Below are 15747 nucleotides of genomic sequence, written 5' to 3' on the forward strand. Positions count from 1 at the left end.
CGTCGAAAAAATCGGTTTTTATTTTTTTTAACAACGGCGCACCAAACCGAAAAATCTGAAAAAATTCATGAACAATACTTATAACAATATACTGCTACTGTAAAAATATAAATGTGGACACTCTAGAACTTCCATGTGAAATCTGCATTTTTTCGATTTTTATGAGGTTTTTGATTTTTTACAAGCAGGATTTCCCTTTTAAAAATCTGAAACTAATTGCAAAGTATGTATTTGGGTTCTCTTGACATGTGTCAGATGTTTTTCAGAATTTCTAAACGTCATTAACTAGGGAAAATAGGCCCAAAACTGATTTTTCGATTTTACCCCATAACTACCCTCCCGATCGAAATACAGGGTTGAAATTTTGCACAGTATGTTTTTTCTTTGTGTTCTATCGAATGGCACATCGTCGATAAAATTCGGTTCAAGGGCATTTTTGACTATCTTATCCGGCTATACCCATTGGCTATTTACAACCAAAAAGTTTGAAATTGGTCTCAATCGCGTGTATGCTATTAGGCAGAATGTTCATGAATTTTTTCGTAATTTTTTATTGAACATGTGATTTTTATTGAACGTGTGATTAAAAATTAATTTGGATGAGCTCTTTTGACCATCTTATATCCGGCTATACGATTTTTCATACTTACTATTTGCAAAAAATCTGAAAAAATTCACAATCATAGGGAATAATATCTACAATTTTGTAGAATTTTTCTAGAATTTTTAAGTATACCATTAAATAGGGAAAATGTGGGAAAAACCAATAATTAGTTTTTACCCTTTCACTACCCTCCTGGTTGAGATAAAGGGTTCAAACTTACGAATATACATATAATATATATTTAAATTTTTTGGAAGGTTAAAAAATGTAATTAAAAAAGTAATGAAAAATAAAAATAAAACTCGCTGCACGCGGGGACTCGAAGGCTAGCTCCAGATTGCGATTGATACGCTCGACGGCTCGACGGCCGAATTTCAGATTCAGTTTCGTTTCCGTCAAGCAGGCGTGGATGTGGATGGAGAATGCTAAAAATAGATTGTGGCTGGCGCAAGCGCACAAGCAGCGCACACGGACAGAGTAGAGGTACGCTGGTGTGTGTAGCGCGCGTGCAATCGAACAGGCACCCTGATAGCACAGTTTGGAACTGCCAGGGACAGTCCAGAGCGTGGAGTGAATTTGGAGGGCAGTACGGTTCCAGACGCCGCTTATTGGCTGCTCGGAGCAACGGTTGGAGTACATCTAGAAAGAGTGTGGAGTTCATGCCACCTGGGCTTCCAGAAATGCGCATAGATGTAACAAAGTCCGCCGTCCACCGCCGTCACAGCATCTAGAGGGCAGCTTCTTCCGTCCAAATGGAAGGCAGCTCGTGGAGTCTGCGTGGAGCGGCGGATGCCGTTATACAGGGCAGCACCGTCGGTGAGGTTATGTCAGTAATGTTGGTAATGTCGGTGAAATGAATTTCTACATATTGTACAAATATGTAGCAGTCTTCCTTTTTACCGACAATTCCAAATACCGATTCTGAATGAAAACGAAATAATAAACCCGATATAAAAAAATATTAAATTTTATTTATTTCTATTATATCTATATTATTTTTCCTAGACTGCGGATCTTTGTGCAAAATAAAAATTGTCTGCATTGATCGCAAGAGAGATGGAAACTATATGTACAAATTGAATGTTACGTTCTTCCCCCCTCGCCGTAATTTTCTTTACAGTTACATTAAGAGTAAACCTACACATAAATCAATAAACCAGTAATACATTAATTATCCCCTAATACGTACAGTTACGCGAATTAATATTCGGACGATCTAAAGAAGATGATAACTTTTTTAATATTGTACTATACGATTTGAATTTTTTGGGGGAGCTGGAACAATTAGTTTACTGCAGGATGTGAAAAGAAATTTTTTCAAAAAATGCATTTGGTCGGAATTGCAGAGAAAATACTAAAAGTTACATTTTACAACTTTTTCGCGCGGGCCTATATTGAAAATTTAAAAAGTACGTTTTGTAGGCCTGCGGAAATAATGTGCACTGTGAAAGTTTCATCGAAATCGGTTGATGCGAGAAAAAACGACAGGCCTTGAAAGATGTAATTCTTCGATGTAGGCTGAAAATCTGCGATTTTTACCATCTTTAAACGTTTGTAGCTCATTGCAACGTCAACCGATTTTGACGAAATTTTCAAAATATGTTTAGTCGACACAGATCTACAAAGCGTATTTTTCAATTTTTCAATATGGGCCCACATAAAAAAGTTGTAAAATGCAACTCTTAGTATTTTTTCATACAATTCCGATCAATTGCAATTTATGAAAAAATTTCTTTTCACATCCTGTAGTAAACTAATTGCTGTAGCTCCCCAAAAAAGTTCAAATCGTTTAGTACAATATTAAAAAAGTTCTCGTCTTTTTTAGAACGTCCGAATATTAATTCGAGTAATTGCAGTTCCAGTATAGCCTTTTTCCAGGATTGCAAGGGTGCGGGATTCGTCTCTTCTCATCTCTCGATAATAATACAAACACGGGGTTTTTCACTAGTTAAAAACGCTAGATAAAAGATCGATCTAGGACACTATCTGCCTCAAAAGTCCTATTTTCCGTTTACGAGGCGAAATTGGCATTAGTCGTCACCGTAATTTGCATTATTCGGAAGCATACAAGCTATTTTCATAGCTACATGCTGCCGAATAATGCCAATTACGCCTCGTAAACGAAAAAATAGAACTTTTGAGGCAGATAGTGTCCTAGATCGATCTTTTATCTAGCGTTTTTGACTAGTGAAAAACCCCGTGTTTGTATTATTATCGAGAGATGAGAATAAGAGGCGAATCCCGCACCCTTGCAATCCTGAAAACGAGTCTACTTCCTTTTAATAAACTAAAGCAAGAATTTGAAACCAAGGAGTATGTTCGGTTGCAGGTAGCTACGGTATAATGTTTAGTACTTTAACGGTATAAAAGGTCCAAATACATCTGGCTACATCGGCTGTGCTTCTTTCGGCTGGCTAAAAATCACTTTGTTGGGAGGTACATCTGGAAGGTCTTTAGCTGAATGTTTTATGACGGCCTCGCCTGTGAATTCGGACTCGCGCTTGTTCCTTCGCGCGGAGGGTTTTACGACGGAACATTAAGTGGCCTGTAGTTCCTTTTTCATTTGGAACAACCTAAGCATTGGAAAAACCGAAAGAATACCGGTATTATTTCGGTTTCGGTAGAAAATTGATTGTGCCGTTATTCGAAGACTTTGAATAAATCCACTATCCACAGTCCAAATTCTATCTTGAGATTAGTCTTTTTTTAATCGGAAGAACGCCACACGAAGCAGCTAGCGTCATTTACATGAAACAATTACGAAAAATAAACAAGGTCTGCAATTAACTTGTTAGTGGTTTCATGCCGATATGTCTGGCTGGCCGACGCGCGTCGGGTTACCTGGCCGTGTTTATTGCACCACTTGGCCACGGCGACCGAAGTCTTCGCCGCCCTGGCAGAAAATTATTCGAAGCTACACCGTTTCGATAGTTTCCAGATGGCTGGAAAACCCCAAGGTTTGGTTGCCACATCTGCGGTCTTGCCGAATCCCAGGGTCCGCTTCAAGCACTAGCTTAAAAGTTCCGTTCACCCCCAAATGGGACTCTCACCAACATGTTCAGTCGCGTTTTTAACACTTTTTAATGGGTTGTTAACATTTTTTTTTCTTATTAGGAATTTATTTTAGTTAGTGATCATATTCATCGATAAAAAAAGATGAGTATACGGTACTATTTATATTGAGTCCTACAAAATATTGCAATTAGAATTACGATTTCAATTATGTCTACTTGTTCTTTGAATACAGTAGAGACTCCCGTATCCGTACCCCCATTATCCGAATACATACCCTAATATAAGGACGTCCTATTGTCCGTATGTTCTGTTATCGCCGCGTCGCTCGCTGTGCCGGGATTCAAATGCGCGCCGCCTCCAGATTCCGACTTTTCGCCTCATGCTTCCGAAACTTCGGCAACGTGAAAATCGAAGGAACGCGTCGGCGTCAATCAGTCGAGCAGGTAGTTCACACAGACAGAGTAGAGGTACGCTTGTGTGTAGCGCGCAAGCAATTGAACAGGCACTCAGACGGGCTGAGTTTTCACGTTACCGAAGTTTCGAAAGCATGAGGCGAAAAGTCAGAATTTGGAGACGGCGCACAGTGTGACCTTTCGTCCAAATCGGAGACAAAATCGAAGAACTTTTGATAGAAATAAGGTAGAGCGATGAAATTTTTAAAAAATTAAAGCTGAAACATTACAGAATATGGGAAAAATAGGGAGATTATGGTAAGAACGTTTTTTAACGTTGAGAAAATTCGTTAAACTTGCACAATTTCGAGAAAATTGTGGTTTTTCCAATACCACGCGCGGAAAATTTTTTTAAAATTTTTGCTATATATCATTTCCCGTAGATTTTTTCACGCCGATTTCAAATCTGGTCTCAAAATTTGTCTACGACCTCAGGACATTGCAAAATCGATTTCTTTAAATTCTACATGTTTAACGAATTTTCTCGGTTAAAAAACGTTCGTACCATAACTTCCCTATTTTTCCCATATTCTGCAAAGTTTCAGCTTTCATTTAAAAAAAATTTCATCGCTCTACCTCATTTCTATCGAAAGTTCTTTGATTTTGAATCGAGTCTGGTCCAAATTTTCCACTGTGCGCCGACGCGACGAAATCTCTCCGTATTTAATCATTGTTTAAACATGTTTAATCAATCATAATGTATTAATATTGGATATCACTGTATTCGGGAAAGTCTACAGAATCTTTTGCCAGAAAGAACAATTCAATATCTTTTATAATAACATCACAATATTTGTTTGAAGTTGAAAAATATGTTTTTTTTCAAAGCCTTGTTCCTGAAAAACTGTGCGTATAGGAAAAAAATTGAAAACAGATTCGGAATCAGCGCGAAAAACTCTATAAGAAGGACCCTTCAGTAATTGGGGAACATAAAAAAAGTTGAAATTTGTTGGACAGTGTAATTCTACTCCATTCAATAAAAATAGATCAGTTAATGAAGCCTCGTTTCATTTAATTCATACATGTTAAGAAAGACACGCTAAAAATATGTGTATAAAGAAATGGAATTTCTAATGTTTCATAAACAGAAATTTTGTACGCAGTTCGCACGGTCTGGGATAGATACGGGCCTGAGCTGTCTCGAGGATAAAGGCCGTTACGGAGAACGAGACGTGCGGCCGGTGAAAGGAGGCGGCCTGAAAAGTCTCATACGTGCCGACCACTGAGTTGACAATTTCAGAATTTCCAAGAACAGCAAGAAAAGAAATTCGAACCGTTTCACGATATCTAAATTGCTTTCGCTGCTTTATACCAGGGTACGCGACGAAGTAATAAAACGTCGATAAAACTGGGCAATTACTTTGACCGTCGCGAGGGCCAATAAGTCCTGGGTAGTTACCAAAACAACTCTGGATTTTCTGCACGAAATTACCTGAACCTTTTCCCAGAATGTTCGTTTGACAAGCAAATTTTCACATAATCATCCATTTCATTTCCAAAGTACAGTACCAGGACCTCGACGAACCGGCTTGATCGAGAGACAAACAGCCCGGACAAATTAAGGCCCGATGGATAATTGAGACCCGAGGGAAACCACGTCTTACCCTGCCATAGTCCGGCCACTCTAAGCGACCGTGATTATCCTTACGGGCACCGTCGCGTCGGTTCTTCCACGCCATAATTAATCCTCCGGCAACCCTCCCTCTCTTCCCAGTTTTCCCCGAAATTCTATACTCTATACAATTGTACTTGCAGCTTGCAGCTATTCCTTCTGACGCGATAACGGTAACGTTAGCGTATCTGCTTTATAATATTTGTCATTGTTGTAATATCCTGCAATTTCTACCATCTTTAACCCTTAGCACTCCAGTGGTGACTCGAAATCACCACTAAAAATTGCTGTCCCATTATGCAAAATATTGTTTACATTGTTAAACATGTTGGTAGCTAATCAATTACTAATCCTTTAATTATTGTATGAGGTATTACAATCAATTTCATATCCATCAAATGAAAAGAATCGTATAGAACGAAATTATTCTACCTAGAACGAGATGTTTCATTTTCGAGTTAAAACAGCTTCGAAATTAAAACAGCTGCAAATGGTTAATTATTATAACTATCTTTTAAATTTTCAATATAGGCCCCACATAAAAAAGTTGTGAAATGCAACATTTAGTACCTATTTTCTCTACAATTCCGGCCAACTGCAATTTCTGGAAAAATATCTTTAGGATGACGGGTAATTCAGTGTCTATGATGTTTCGCGTGGTTAACAGACAACGATATAGATATTTATTAAAACAATAACACGTAACAATAACAAAACAAGATGTAATAATAATAACAATAACGAGAAAACTAGATTATAAACGTTAATGACTATCGAGTACTAACAAAGTACAGAGATATAAATTAACGTAGCGCGGGCAACTCTAGAGCGATGCGTTCTCAACGAGTGCCACAAGCTTTTTTTCCACTGGTAAAAATCCGTTTTGGTGGGAAGATTAGCAACGTGAGAAAGACCGTTAAAATAAGGGGAGGAATTCTCCGTTCCTCAAGAGTAAGGAGAAAGTTTCCTTCCCCAAAACAATTCAAAGTCGTCGCTGCCAAGGACATTGCAACGGTTGAGTCAGGGTTCTGGTAATCGTCACTTTTACGACCGAACCCTCAACGCAACCGTCCACAGCGCGCACTTGAGAAGGATGCGTCCGGAAAGTCCCTCTTTCCAACGCGCCATGTCCACTACATATCTTTTCACATCGTGCAGTAAACTAATTTCTCCAACTTCTCACGAAAAGTCCAAATCCATATAGTCCAACATTAAAAAATAACTTTTTTACTCGAATTAATACAACCCCTGGCAGAAAGTTTCCGATCCGGAGGCATTGATACGGATTTTACAGAAAACTATTACTTTATGGAGTTGAAACTGATGGGAAATTAAAAGGGGCTTATTAAAGAATGAAGAACAACAAATTAACATAAGCTTCCATTTATTATAACAAAGAAACGAGACAATAAACAAAATGTTACACGGAAAAAAGTTAATAGACCCATTAATAGATCTGCTGGAAGAAAGTTTCCCATTTGATTTACAGTCTCCGCAACACCAAATTTCTTCAACAATTACTGTTGGATGATTCTTATAGAGTTTTTTGCGCTGATTCCGAATCTGCCCTTAATTTTTCTCCTAGATACAAATTTCGGATCACGAATAATAGATACATAATTTGTAATTAGTTACTCGAAGATATAGATACACAGGGGACCACCTGTAGCGGTATTTTCGAATACCTCGAAACCATTCTGCACTTCGCAATCATAACTTAAATTGTGTTTCTTTTTTTTCAATTACAGAAAGTGGACAGCGAAAGTCGACAGCGCGAACTGCATCAATTCTTTAAGTTGAAAATAAATGTAGACAATTAAAAAATGTTTTTGGTTAAACTTTTCATTAAAACTCGAAGCAATAAGTATTTACCGAACAAAACGATTATAGATGCGGGATTCGATTCGGGGCCAGAAGATTCCCAGCCGTATATATGTACTTGTTTTGTTAACGGCTACCCAACCTCTAAAAAATTATTAAAAAATTAAGAACGGTTGCTTCAATAATATCCAAGTACTGAATTCTTATAAAACTGGAGTCTCTAACACTTCAATACAAAACATGCATTTTCTTGGAATTTTTGGAGGTTTTCAATTTTTTAAAACATGTTTCCGTAATCCGAAAAATCTGAAAAAATACACATTAATAATCAGGATGAGACACAACTAACGTAACAATATAAATGTGGTCAACTGAAGACTTTGATGTATGTATATACATAAAATCGGCAATTTTATGTTTTCCGATTTGTTTAAAAATCGATTTTGCAACCAAAAATTTTGAAAAAAATCTCAGTAGTGTATGCTATTCGGTAGAATATTCATGAATTTTTTCATAATTTTCTGTTGAACATGACGTGACTAAAAACAAATTTGGTTGGATACTTCTGACCATCTTTTCCGGCTATACCTTAAGAATCAACGAAAACATTATTTAAAAAATACAAAATATATTTCTTTTTACATCGTTAAAACCGATTTTTCAAAAAAAATTAGGCCTAATTTCTCTTCGATATCTCTTTTAGATCAAAAGTTATAGCAAAATGTGCGTCGCGCCGCGTGCTGTGCCCGAGATTCAAATGCGCGCCGTCTCCAGATTCCGACTTTTCGCCTCATGCTTCCGAAACTTCGGCAACGTGAAAATCGAAGGAACGCGTCGCCGACGCGTTCGGTCGAGCAGGTAGTCACACGGACATGGTAGAGGTACGTTTGTGTGTAGCGCGCGTGCAATCGAACATGCACCAACACGGTCAAGCGCGGTCGACACCGCTCACGGATACGACGATACGTCAGGGAAGGGGAAACTGCCGTTCAGTTTTCAGCAGTTTTCAGTTATTCTCTCAACTCTCAACAGTTCGCAAGTTCTCGTTCGCTTAGCTCGGTCGTAATATCTGTGGTTGTCAGGAGGACGCCGCCGCATGTCACATTGTACTTTCACTTTCGAGATATTGTCGTTTAAAGTTTTGATCACTAATGCTTTGACAAGGACATTGGTTAAATTGTATTATTTTTTCGAGTCTTTTGAATTGATTTTCGTGACGTTTTTTCTGGTAAATACCTAATCCTACACTATAAAGTTCAATAAATGCATAAACTGAAATTTTTTGAAATTGTGACATGCAGCGTTTTTCTTGACACAATCACAGATATATTTACATAGCTTCGCTCTGTGGTTACACGTTACATTCGCAGGTGCGGTCTGCGTTGCGGCATTTGACTATTTGACTATTTATTAGATTGACTTGCTTGGATTATGTGATTACGTGGATTACTTGGATTACGTGCACTACGTGGAAGGAAGGAAGAACGGAAGGTATTTGTACATATTTATATTGGTTGATCGGTTTCATTTTGCTCAAATGTCTCCCAGAATCTTCGCGTGAAAAAGCGTGAGAACGCTTGTCGGCACACCACGCGACAGTGCCATTTGCCATCACGTATGAGGTGCTACGGGGCGAGTATGTTCACTTCAATGTAGAGTCCAAAATAGTAAATTGTTTGTTTCTTTATCACTTTATCACTCTCTTTTCATTATCATTATTATCATTTATCACTTTAAACAAATCCAACACAATTCAGCTTTGGCCCATTCAGATTAGAATTAGCTTAGCAATATTCTAAATCGGCAAAATGATGGCTTAAACCAATTCAGTAAGGCAAGTATTAGGTTGACCCAAAAGTTTCTTCCGCATTGTGTTCCTTTAATGTAGCTAAATAAATACAAACAATACGATAATCTTTATGTTAATATTTTAGTACTTCTTAATATGAATTTGCATTATGTGCATGCATCGAAAAACAACTTTTGGGACAACCTAATATTTATTTAGCAATATTAAAGAAAGGCATTGCGGAAGGAACTTTTGGGACAACCTAATATTTAATCTTCTTCACTTGCTTCTCATCATTGAATTTTTTTATTTCTGGTAGTACATTCTTTTGTTTGTAGTTCAACTTTAATCGATTTTTTATAAATATCATTGCAATGTTTGAATCAGTTAGGTATATTAGTTGATGAAAAACGTCAGAAGACCTTTTGTAATTGTAGCACCAGAAATTAGAAAATTCGTTGAGATGAGCAATAAGCGAAGAAGATTAAATACTCACCTTTACTCACTGTGTAATTAAAAATCTAATTTACAGAACGGAGGATAAATATAATGTGCTATCCAGGGAAGGAGGAGAAGGAAGCTGCGGCAACCGGGGAAGAGGAAGACCTCTAATTTTTCACGTGGTACGTATATCTAATTATGCCATTCAACACACATGCATATATTGTACATTACTGATTTTCTTTGTATTTTTTAGGTATCCCACCTATGCCAGAACGTGCTACGGGCCACAAGTTTTGGGAAGCAGAGGCAACAACGTGTAATAATCACAATATACAGGGTGTTCCGTTTAAATACGAACACCTAAATATCTCTTCAGGTTATTGTGATGCAAAAAATATTTGTTACGTAATGTGCATGGTGTCAATGGACCAAATATCTGGCACACCGTGCACATTACGTAACAAATATTTTTTGCATCACAATAACCTGAAGAGATATTTAGGTGTTCGTCCAATAATAAAGCATAGTAATAATAAAAAATTATAATATTTATTATATATATATTCCTTGTGTCATTGTCCATGTGTCTTTACCAACTCCCTGCGGTGTATTAAAAAATAAGAAAAAGTAAATTTTCTTGTCCCTTGTACGACACTTTGTCTTTTTTTGCATGTTGACATTTTAATCTTAGCTTCCATCTCTTGCAATCGATGCAGAGAATTTTTATTTTGCACAGATTTTTTTTTCGTTTTCTCTCCTTGCATGTGACTGAATGTTCATTCAAAAATCAGTATTGTCGGTAAAAAGGGAAACTGCTACATATTTGTACAATAGAAATCTACTTTATCGACATCTGCCACATTAGTGCGATCTGCCCTTACCGACGGCGCTGCCCTGTATAACGGCATTCGCCGCATTAATCAGTGCGACCGTGCTGCCATCTTGCGGGGAAGCGGAATCCAGGATAGAGTGGCGTTCCAGCTAGACTGCAGAAGCTGCATTTCACGTGGGCTGCATCCAGACGGTTCCAGGTTGTCCAAGTGGAGTCAACTTATGCGCGTTTTCGTCACTCCCCGTGGAGTCAATTGTGCTATCAGGGCACTCACACGGACAGAGTAGAGATACGTTCGTGTAGCGCGTGCGCAGTAGAAGCAACCTGGCGACGACGGTGCGTTAGAGTGGGGGGTCGAGTCGGCTGAGCGAGCGGAGGGGAAAAAACCCACGACCCATGATTCTGGCATCACTGCTGAGCAGGACTGAGCAGCACTGATGCCGAGCAGGAGTAAATCAGTAGACGTTTAGACTGGTTTAGACAGGTTTAGGCGGTGTCACTGCTCGTGTCAATCGGTCAGAATTTTTTATATACGATAAAGAATTTTCCGATATTTTCTGAAATTTATAATGCCCGAGGTGACGATTAACAATGTCATTGTTAATTTTCCTTTTAAACCGTATTCTGTTCAAGAAGATTACATGACGAAAGTGATAGAATGCCTTCAGAATAGTAAGAACGGTGTATTAGAATCTCCGACAGGTACATTTCAATATTATTTTTATTTTTATCATTTTTATAATGTTCTAATGAAAGATATATCAGAAACATAGATAGAAAGAAGAGAAAATAATTTTTATCAGAGGGAAAAGTGAATAATTTAATTGGAGAAGATGAAAAATTTTTTAAACGATTAGAACTCGCAATCTGTTCGTGACAATGAATCGATAATTAATATTTCAGGTACAGGTAAAACGCTTTGCCTCTTGTGCTCGTCCCTAAGTTGGTTGCTAACAAAGAAAGCTCAATTGCAAGCGCAAGCCCTAGTCGGGGCAATAGAGAAACCAAATTTTGGAGGACATTTCTTCAACAAATTAAGCAATGAACTCAAAGGAGCTACGGGTGACTCGGAGCCTTTGCCGAGCTTTATTTGGGCAGCCCCGAAAATTATCTACGCGTCCAGAACGCACTCGCAATTGTCACAGGCAATGCAAGAGTTGAAAAGAACTGCTTACAAGCATTTGAGCACGGCTGTGTTAGGATCCAGAGATCAGCTCTGCATTCACCCAGATGTTTCCAAAGAGATTAACTCTTCGAATAAGATACACATGTGTCATTTGAAAGTAAAGTCTAGAACGTGTCCTTATTATAATAATGTTGAGACAAGGTTAGATGCTTAGCAAACGTTGGCCAGTCGTTTATTGCAATTGGTAAAGTCAGTAAAAAAGACATGCCAGCAATCATACGCGGAAATTTGTTTTTGTTAGGAAAGAAGATCCCCTCTTCAAACAGGAAGTACTGGATATAGAGGATCTAGTGAAAGCTGGTCAGAAGCACAAATGTTGCCCATACTTTTTATCTAAAGAACTGAAACAGAATGCAGATATAACGTTTATGCCATACAATTACTTATTAGACCCGAAAGCAAGGAAAGCCCAAGGCATAGATTTGCAAAACAATGTGATTCTGTTAGACGAAGCGCACAATGTTGAGAAAACATGTGAAGAGGCAGCATCGGTGCAGGTAATATATTAATACGACGATAAAAGGTTGTTACAGAATTGAATGGAATATTTTTGCAGATTTGTAGTACGGATGTTGCGATGTGCATCGACGAAATAACAGCAGTGATGGAAGACATGGCTAAAAATGTTGAAGAAACTGATTTCTCGATGGAGAATTCTGGAAATGTACAGAAAGATTTTACCGCCGATGATTTGTGTATTTTGAAAGCTATGTTTCTGGAACTAGAAAAAGCAATCGACGCAATAAAAATTGTAAGACGCGACGAAGGAGACACGCATCCCGGTGGCTACATCTTTGAGTTATTCGAGAAGGCTCAAGTTAGTTATGGTAGTTTCGATAATATATTTCTAATGTAGTTTTGTCTTGAATAATTTGTCTTTGTAGATAACGCATGGCAAGGAACAACTAGTGACTGAGAAACTAGACAAAATTGTTCTATATTTAACAACCACAAGCACATCTCCGTTCGCAAGGAAAGGTAATGCACTGCAAAAATTCAGTGACCTATTAAGAATAGCGTTTAACAATAGTAATAATATGCGGTACAGAGAAAAGATCAAGCAGTGTTATAAAGTGTACATTCAAGTAGAGGAACCCAAAAAAACTCATAAAAATGATCTTTGGGAGACAAAGAAAAGTTTAAAAAATGAGGGCAAAGTGATTAGTTATTGGTGTTTCAGCCCGGGATTCAGGTAAAAGTAGTATTATTAGAATTATATTTATGCGCTCGTATATATAAAAATGCCTAACGTGCATATTTTCCTGCAGTATGCAGCAGTTACTCGAGCAAGGTGTACGCTCGATAGTTCTAACGAGCGGTACATTGTCCCCTTTAAGACCTTTCATATCCGAACTCGGAATACCAATCGACGTGCAATTGGAAAATCCACACATAGTAAAAGGAGATCAAGTTTGCGTGGGTGTTCTCAGTCAAGGTCCCGATGGTTACGTGCTAAATTCTTCCTTCAACACGAGGTATCGTAAAAAAGTTTCATACGATATACGCAGTTGGTCGTACAGTTAGCCTTTTTTCTGTGTGGAACGTGTTGCGCGATTCATACATATCTTTTTTCAGGAATGATCCAAAATACATAGGATCTCTCGGCCGAACAATATTTAATTTCAGTTGTCTAATACCTCACGGACTGTTAGTATTTTTCCCTTCCTATCCAATAATGAGAAAATGTCGAGAAGAATGGCAAAATACAGGATTGTGGACAAAAATCGCGGAACGTAAAGTAATTGTCTTTAGTATTTGTATACGACATACGACATACGATGTTGTTTTATATTTGATATATGTATTTGATTTGAGAGTGTGTATGTCATAATTATATATGTATATTTCATTTATCAGGCCATATACGTGGAACCGCAATACAAGAACGGTTTTACAAACGTAATGGTCGAATATTGCGAAAAGATTAGAGATCCTGCCTGCAAAGGGGCAATTTTCATGGCAGTTTGTCGTGGAAAAGTGAGCGAAGGTCTCGATTTTGCAGATGCGAACGGCAGAGCTGTTTTAATTACCGGTCTTCCGTTTCCGCCTTTGAAGGACCCGAGAGTAGTATTAAAACAACGATATTTGGAAGAGATGAGAAGCAGCAACAAAGAAGTAACAAACTCGTTAATTTAGTTTCAGCGTGTCAAGGATTGAGCGTGAACTTGAAATATACTGTTGATTGTTTAGGCCTTGTCCGGACAACAATGGTATCAGCTGGAAGCATCGCGAGCCGTTAACCAGGCCATCGGACGAATTATACGTCACAAAAACGATTACGGCGCTATAATACTGTGCGATTGTAGGTTCGACAACGAAAACTTTAAAAAGAATTTGTCTACTTGGTTGAGGCCTCATATTAAAAGATTTACTAATTTTGGGATGATTACAAAAAATTTAAGAGATTTCTTCAAGTACGCGGAATATACGGTAAGTTTGATTATAGTTTCGGAAAGAACCGCAGTCTAGTCAGAATTGTGATTTATCTATTTAGTTGCCACAACCAGCTACGGGACCGAGGGGTAGTAGCGCTAGCGTATCGTCGTTACCTGCTGCGACAACAGCTACATTCGACGCAACTGCAACCCGAACTGCGAAAAATGGTTCGAAACAAAAACTCGAATTAACTCGTCCAAAAGAAGAAGAAGATACTTTCGATATAAATTCGTATAGCGATAACAGCGAACAGATTAGCAAGTCGACTGAAAATAAGAAGAAAAATTTCTCCGAGCTTCTAGCAACAGAATCAAAGCCTGTTATTAATTTTAGCGTGTGCAAATTGAAACAGAATTATTCTACGTGCGAGCTAACGAAAGATACCAGTGAACCGCTTGCTAAAAAGAGAAAAATCAAAATGTTACCAGTAGAATTCAATACATGCTTGTCCGGTCCCTCGACTTGTTTGAGCGTAGACGCGAAAAATGAAAATGATGCAAAACCGATCGAAGACCCTGCTAACGATACCGATAAGAAACTTTTGGGGAAAACGTATCTGAAAGAGGTAGACTGTAGACATATCTCTACCAGAAGTTATTTTTAAGTAAAAAATATTTAATTGTGTTTAATACACGTAAAATATAATTGTAGGTGAAGCGTTCGTTATCGGAGGATAAGTACAAGATATTTGCAAAAATGATACAGGAGTATACAAAGACGAGTAATTTGGACAAGCTGTTGAAGGCACTTCAGGATCTATTTCCGCTGAAAGAAGGATTATTCCACTTGTTTATAGGTATTCTTTTGCCCGATTTTACCGCCACCACGAACGCTTATGGGAATATATTTTTTAAATATCGAAATATTGACATTTTTTAGGATTCAAACATTTTTTGAAAAAACATCACATCAGTGCCTTCGAATCTCATGTTACACGTTTAAGTAACATTTAGTCATCAATTACAAAGAAATGAAGAGACTGATACTATTTTGTACAATGATTGTTAAAAATGCGTTACAAGTAAGTACCGATAAATTATTATATACACGTTTTATATTCCAACTGGCCACTACATTAGGGATTATTGTAAATATTTTACAATAGTTTCAATCATGTATTGTCCGAAGATGCGAGTATAAGTGTAACTCGGACACGTAATAAAAACTTTGTACAACATATTATTGTGTTTCTTACAATGTATGTACTTCTTGTTTCTCTATAATCGTAAATTTAAAAAATTGCAATTAGTTGAAAAGAGTGTAACATCACCTTGAAATACTTTTAAAATTTTTGTTGTATTTGGTTTACTCGTTTTTGTTATAAATGCAGAAAATCCACAGTCCAGTAACGACGAAAAGGAAAATAAGAAATTTGTAATAATCTACATGTACATTGCATTTTGCGGAGGATATATATACATTACGTAAATTCTATACATATAATATGTATATGTGATGCGCGTGTAATTATTACAATAATATATCCCCTGTTGTACTTCTTCCTCGCATAGATCGAATTGCGTTAACGTTACGTTCTAATCTCTCGCTTTTTCTTT

At 37.6% G+C, this 15747-nt stretch overlaps 2 protein-coding genes across 3 annotated transcripts; both read left to right on the forward strand.

Moving 5' to 3' along the window:
• Nucleotides 1-28: 28 nt before the first annotated feature.
• Nucleotides 29-10386, forward strand: LOC143218375 (uncharacterized). The gene is made up of 4 exons (XM_076443511.1): nucleotides 29-1420; nucleotides 7432-8995; nucleotides 9826-9916; nucleotides 9991-10386. Exon 1 carries the CDS (start codon nucleotides 1027-1029, stop codon nucleotides 1333-1335), a length of 309 nt encoding a protein of 102 aa, XP_076299626.1. The 5' UTR covers nucleotides 29-1026; the 3' UTR covers nucleotides 1336-1420; nucleotides 7432-8995; nucleotides 9826-9916; nucleotides 9991-10386.
• Nucleotides 10387-10957: 571 nt separating this feature from the next.
• Nucleotides 10958-15368, forward strand: Rtel1 (Regulator of telomere elongation helicase 1). Of its 2 annotated transcripts, XM_076443182.1 has the most exons (12): nucleotides 10958-11271; nucleotides 11473-11896; nucleotides 11997-12252; nucleotides 12312-12572; nucleotides 12640-12947; nucleotides 13024-13230; nucleotides 13331-13493; nucleotides 13613-13870; nucleotides 13946-14185; nucleotides 14250-14756; nucleotides 14843-14987; nucleotides 15071-15368. In XM_076443182.1, exons 1-12 carry the CDS (start codon nucleotides 11139-11141, stop codon nucleotides 15142-15144), a joined length of 2976 nt encoding a protein of 991 aa, XP_076299297.1. In that variant the 5' UTR covers nucleotides 10958-11138; the 3' UTR covers nucleotides 15145-15368. The 2 variants fall into 2 exon arrangements, with proteins under 2 accessions (XP_076299297.1, XP_076299288.1); XM_076443173.1 differs by having other exon boundaries at nucleotides 14843-15368.
• The last annotated feature ends 379 nt before the right edge of the window (nucleotides 15369-15747 follow it).

Source organism: Lasioglossum baleicum, chromosome 2 (assembly GCF_051020765.1).
Source record: "Lasioglossum baleicum chromosome 2, iyLasBale1, whole genome shotgun sequence".
Lineage (NCBI taxonomy): Eukaryota > Metazoa > Arthropoda > Insecta > Hymenoptera > Halictidae > Lasioglossum > Lasioglossum baleicum.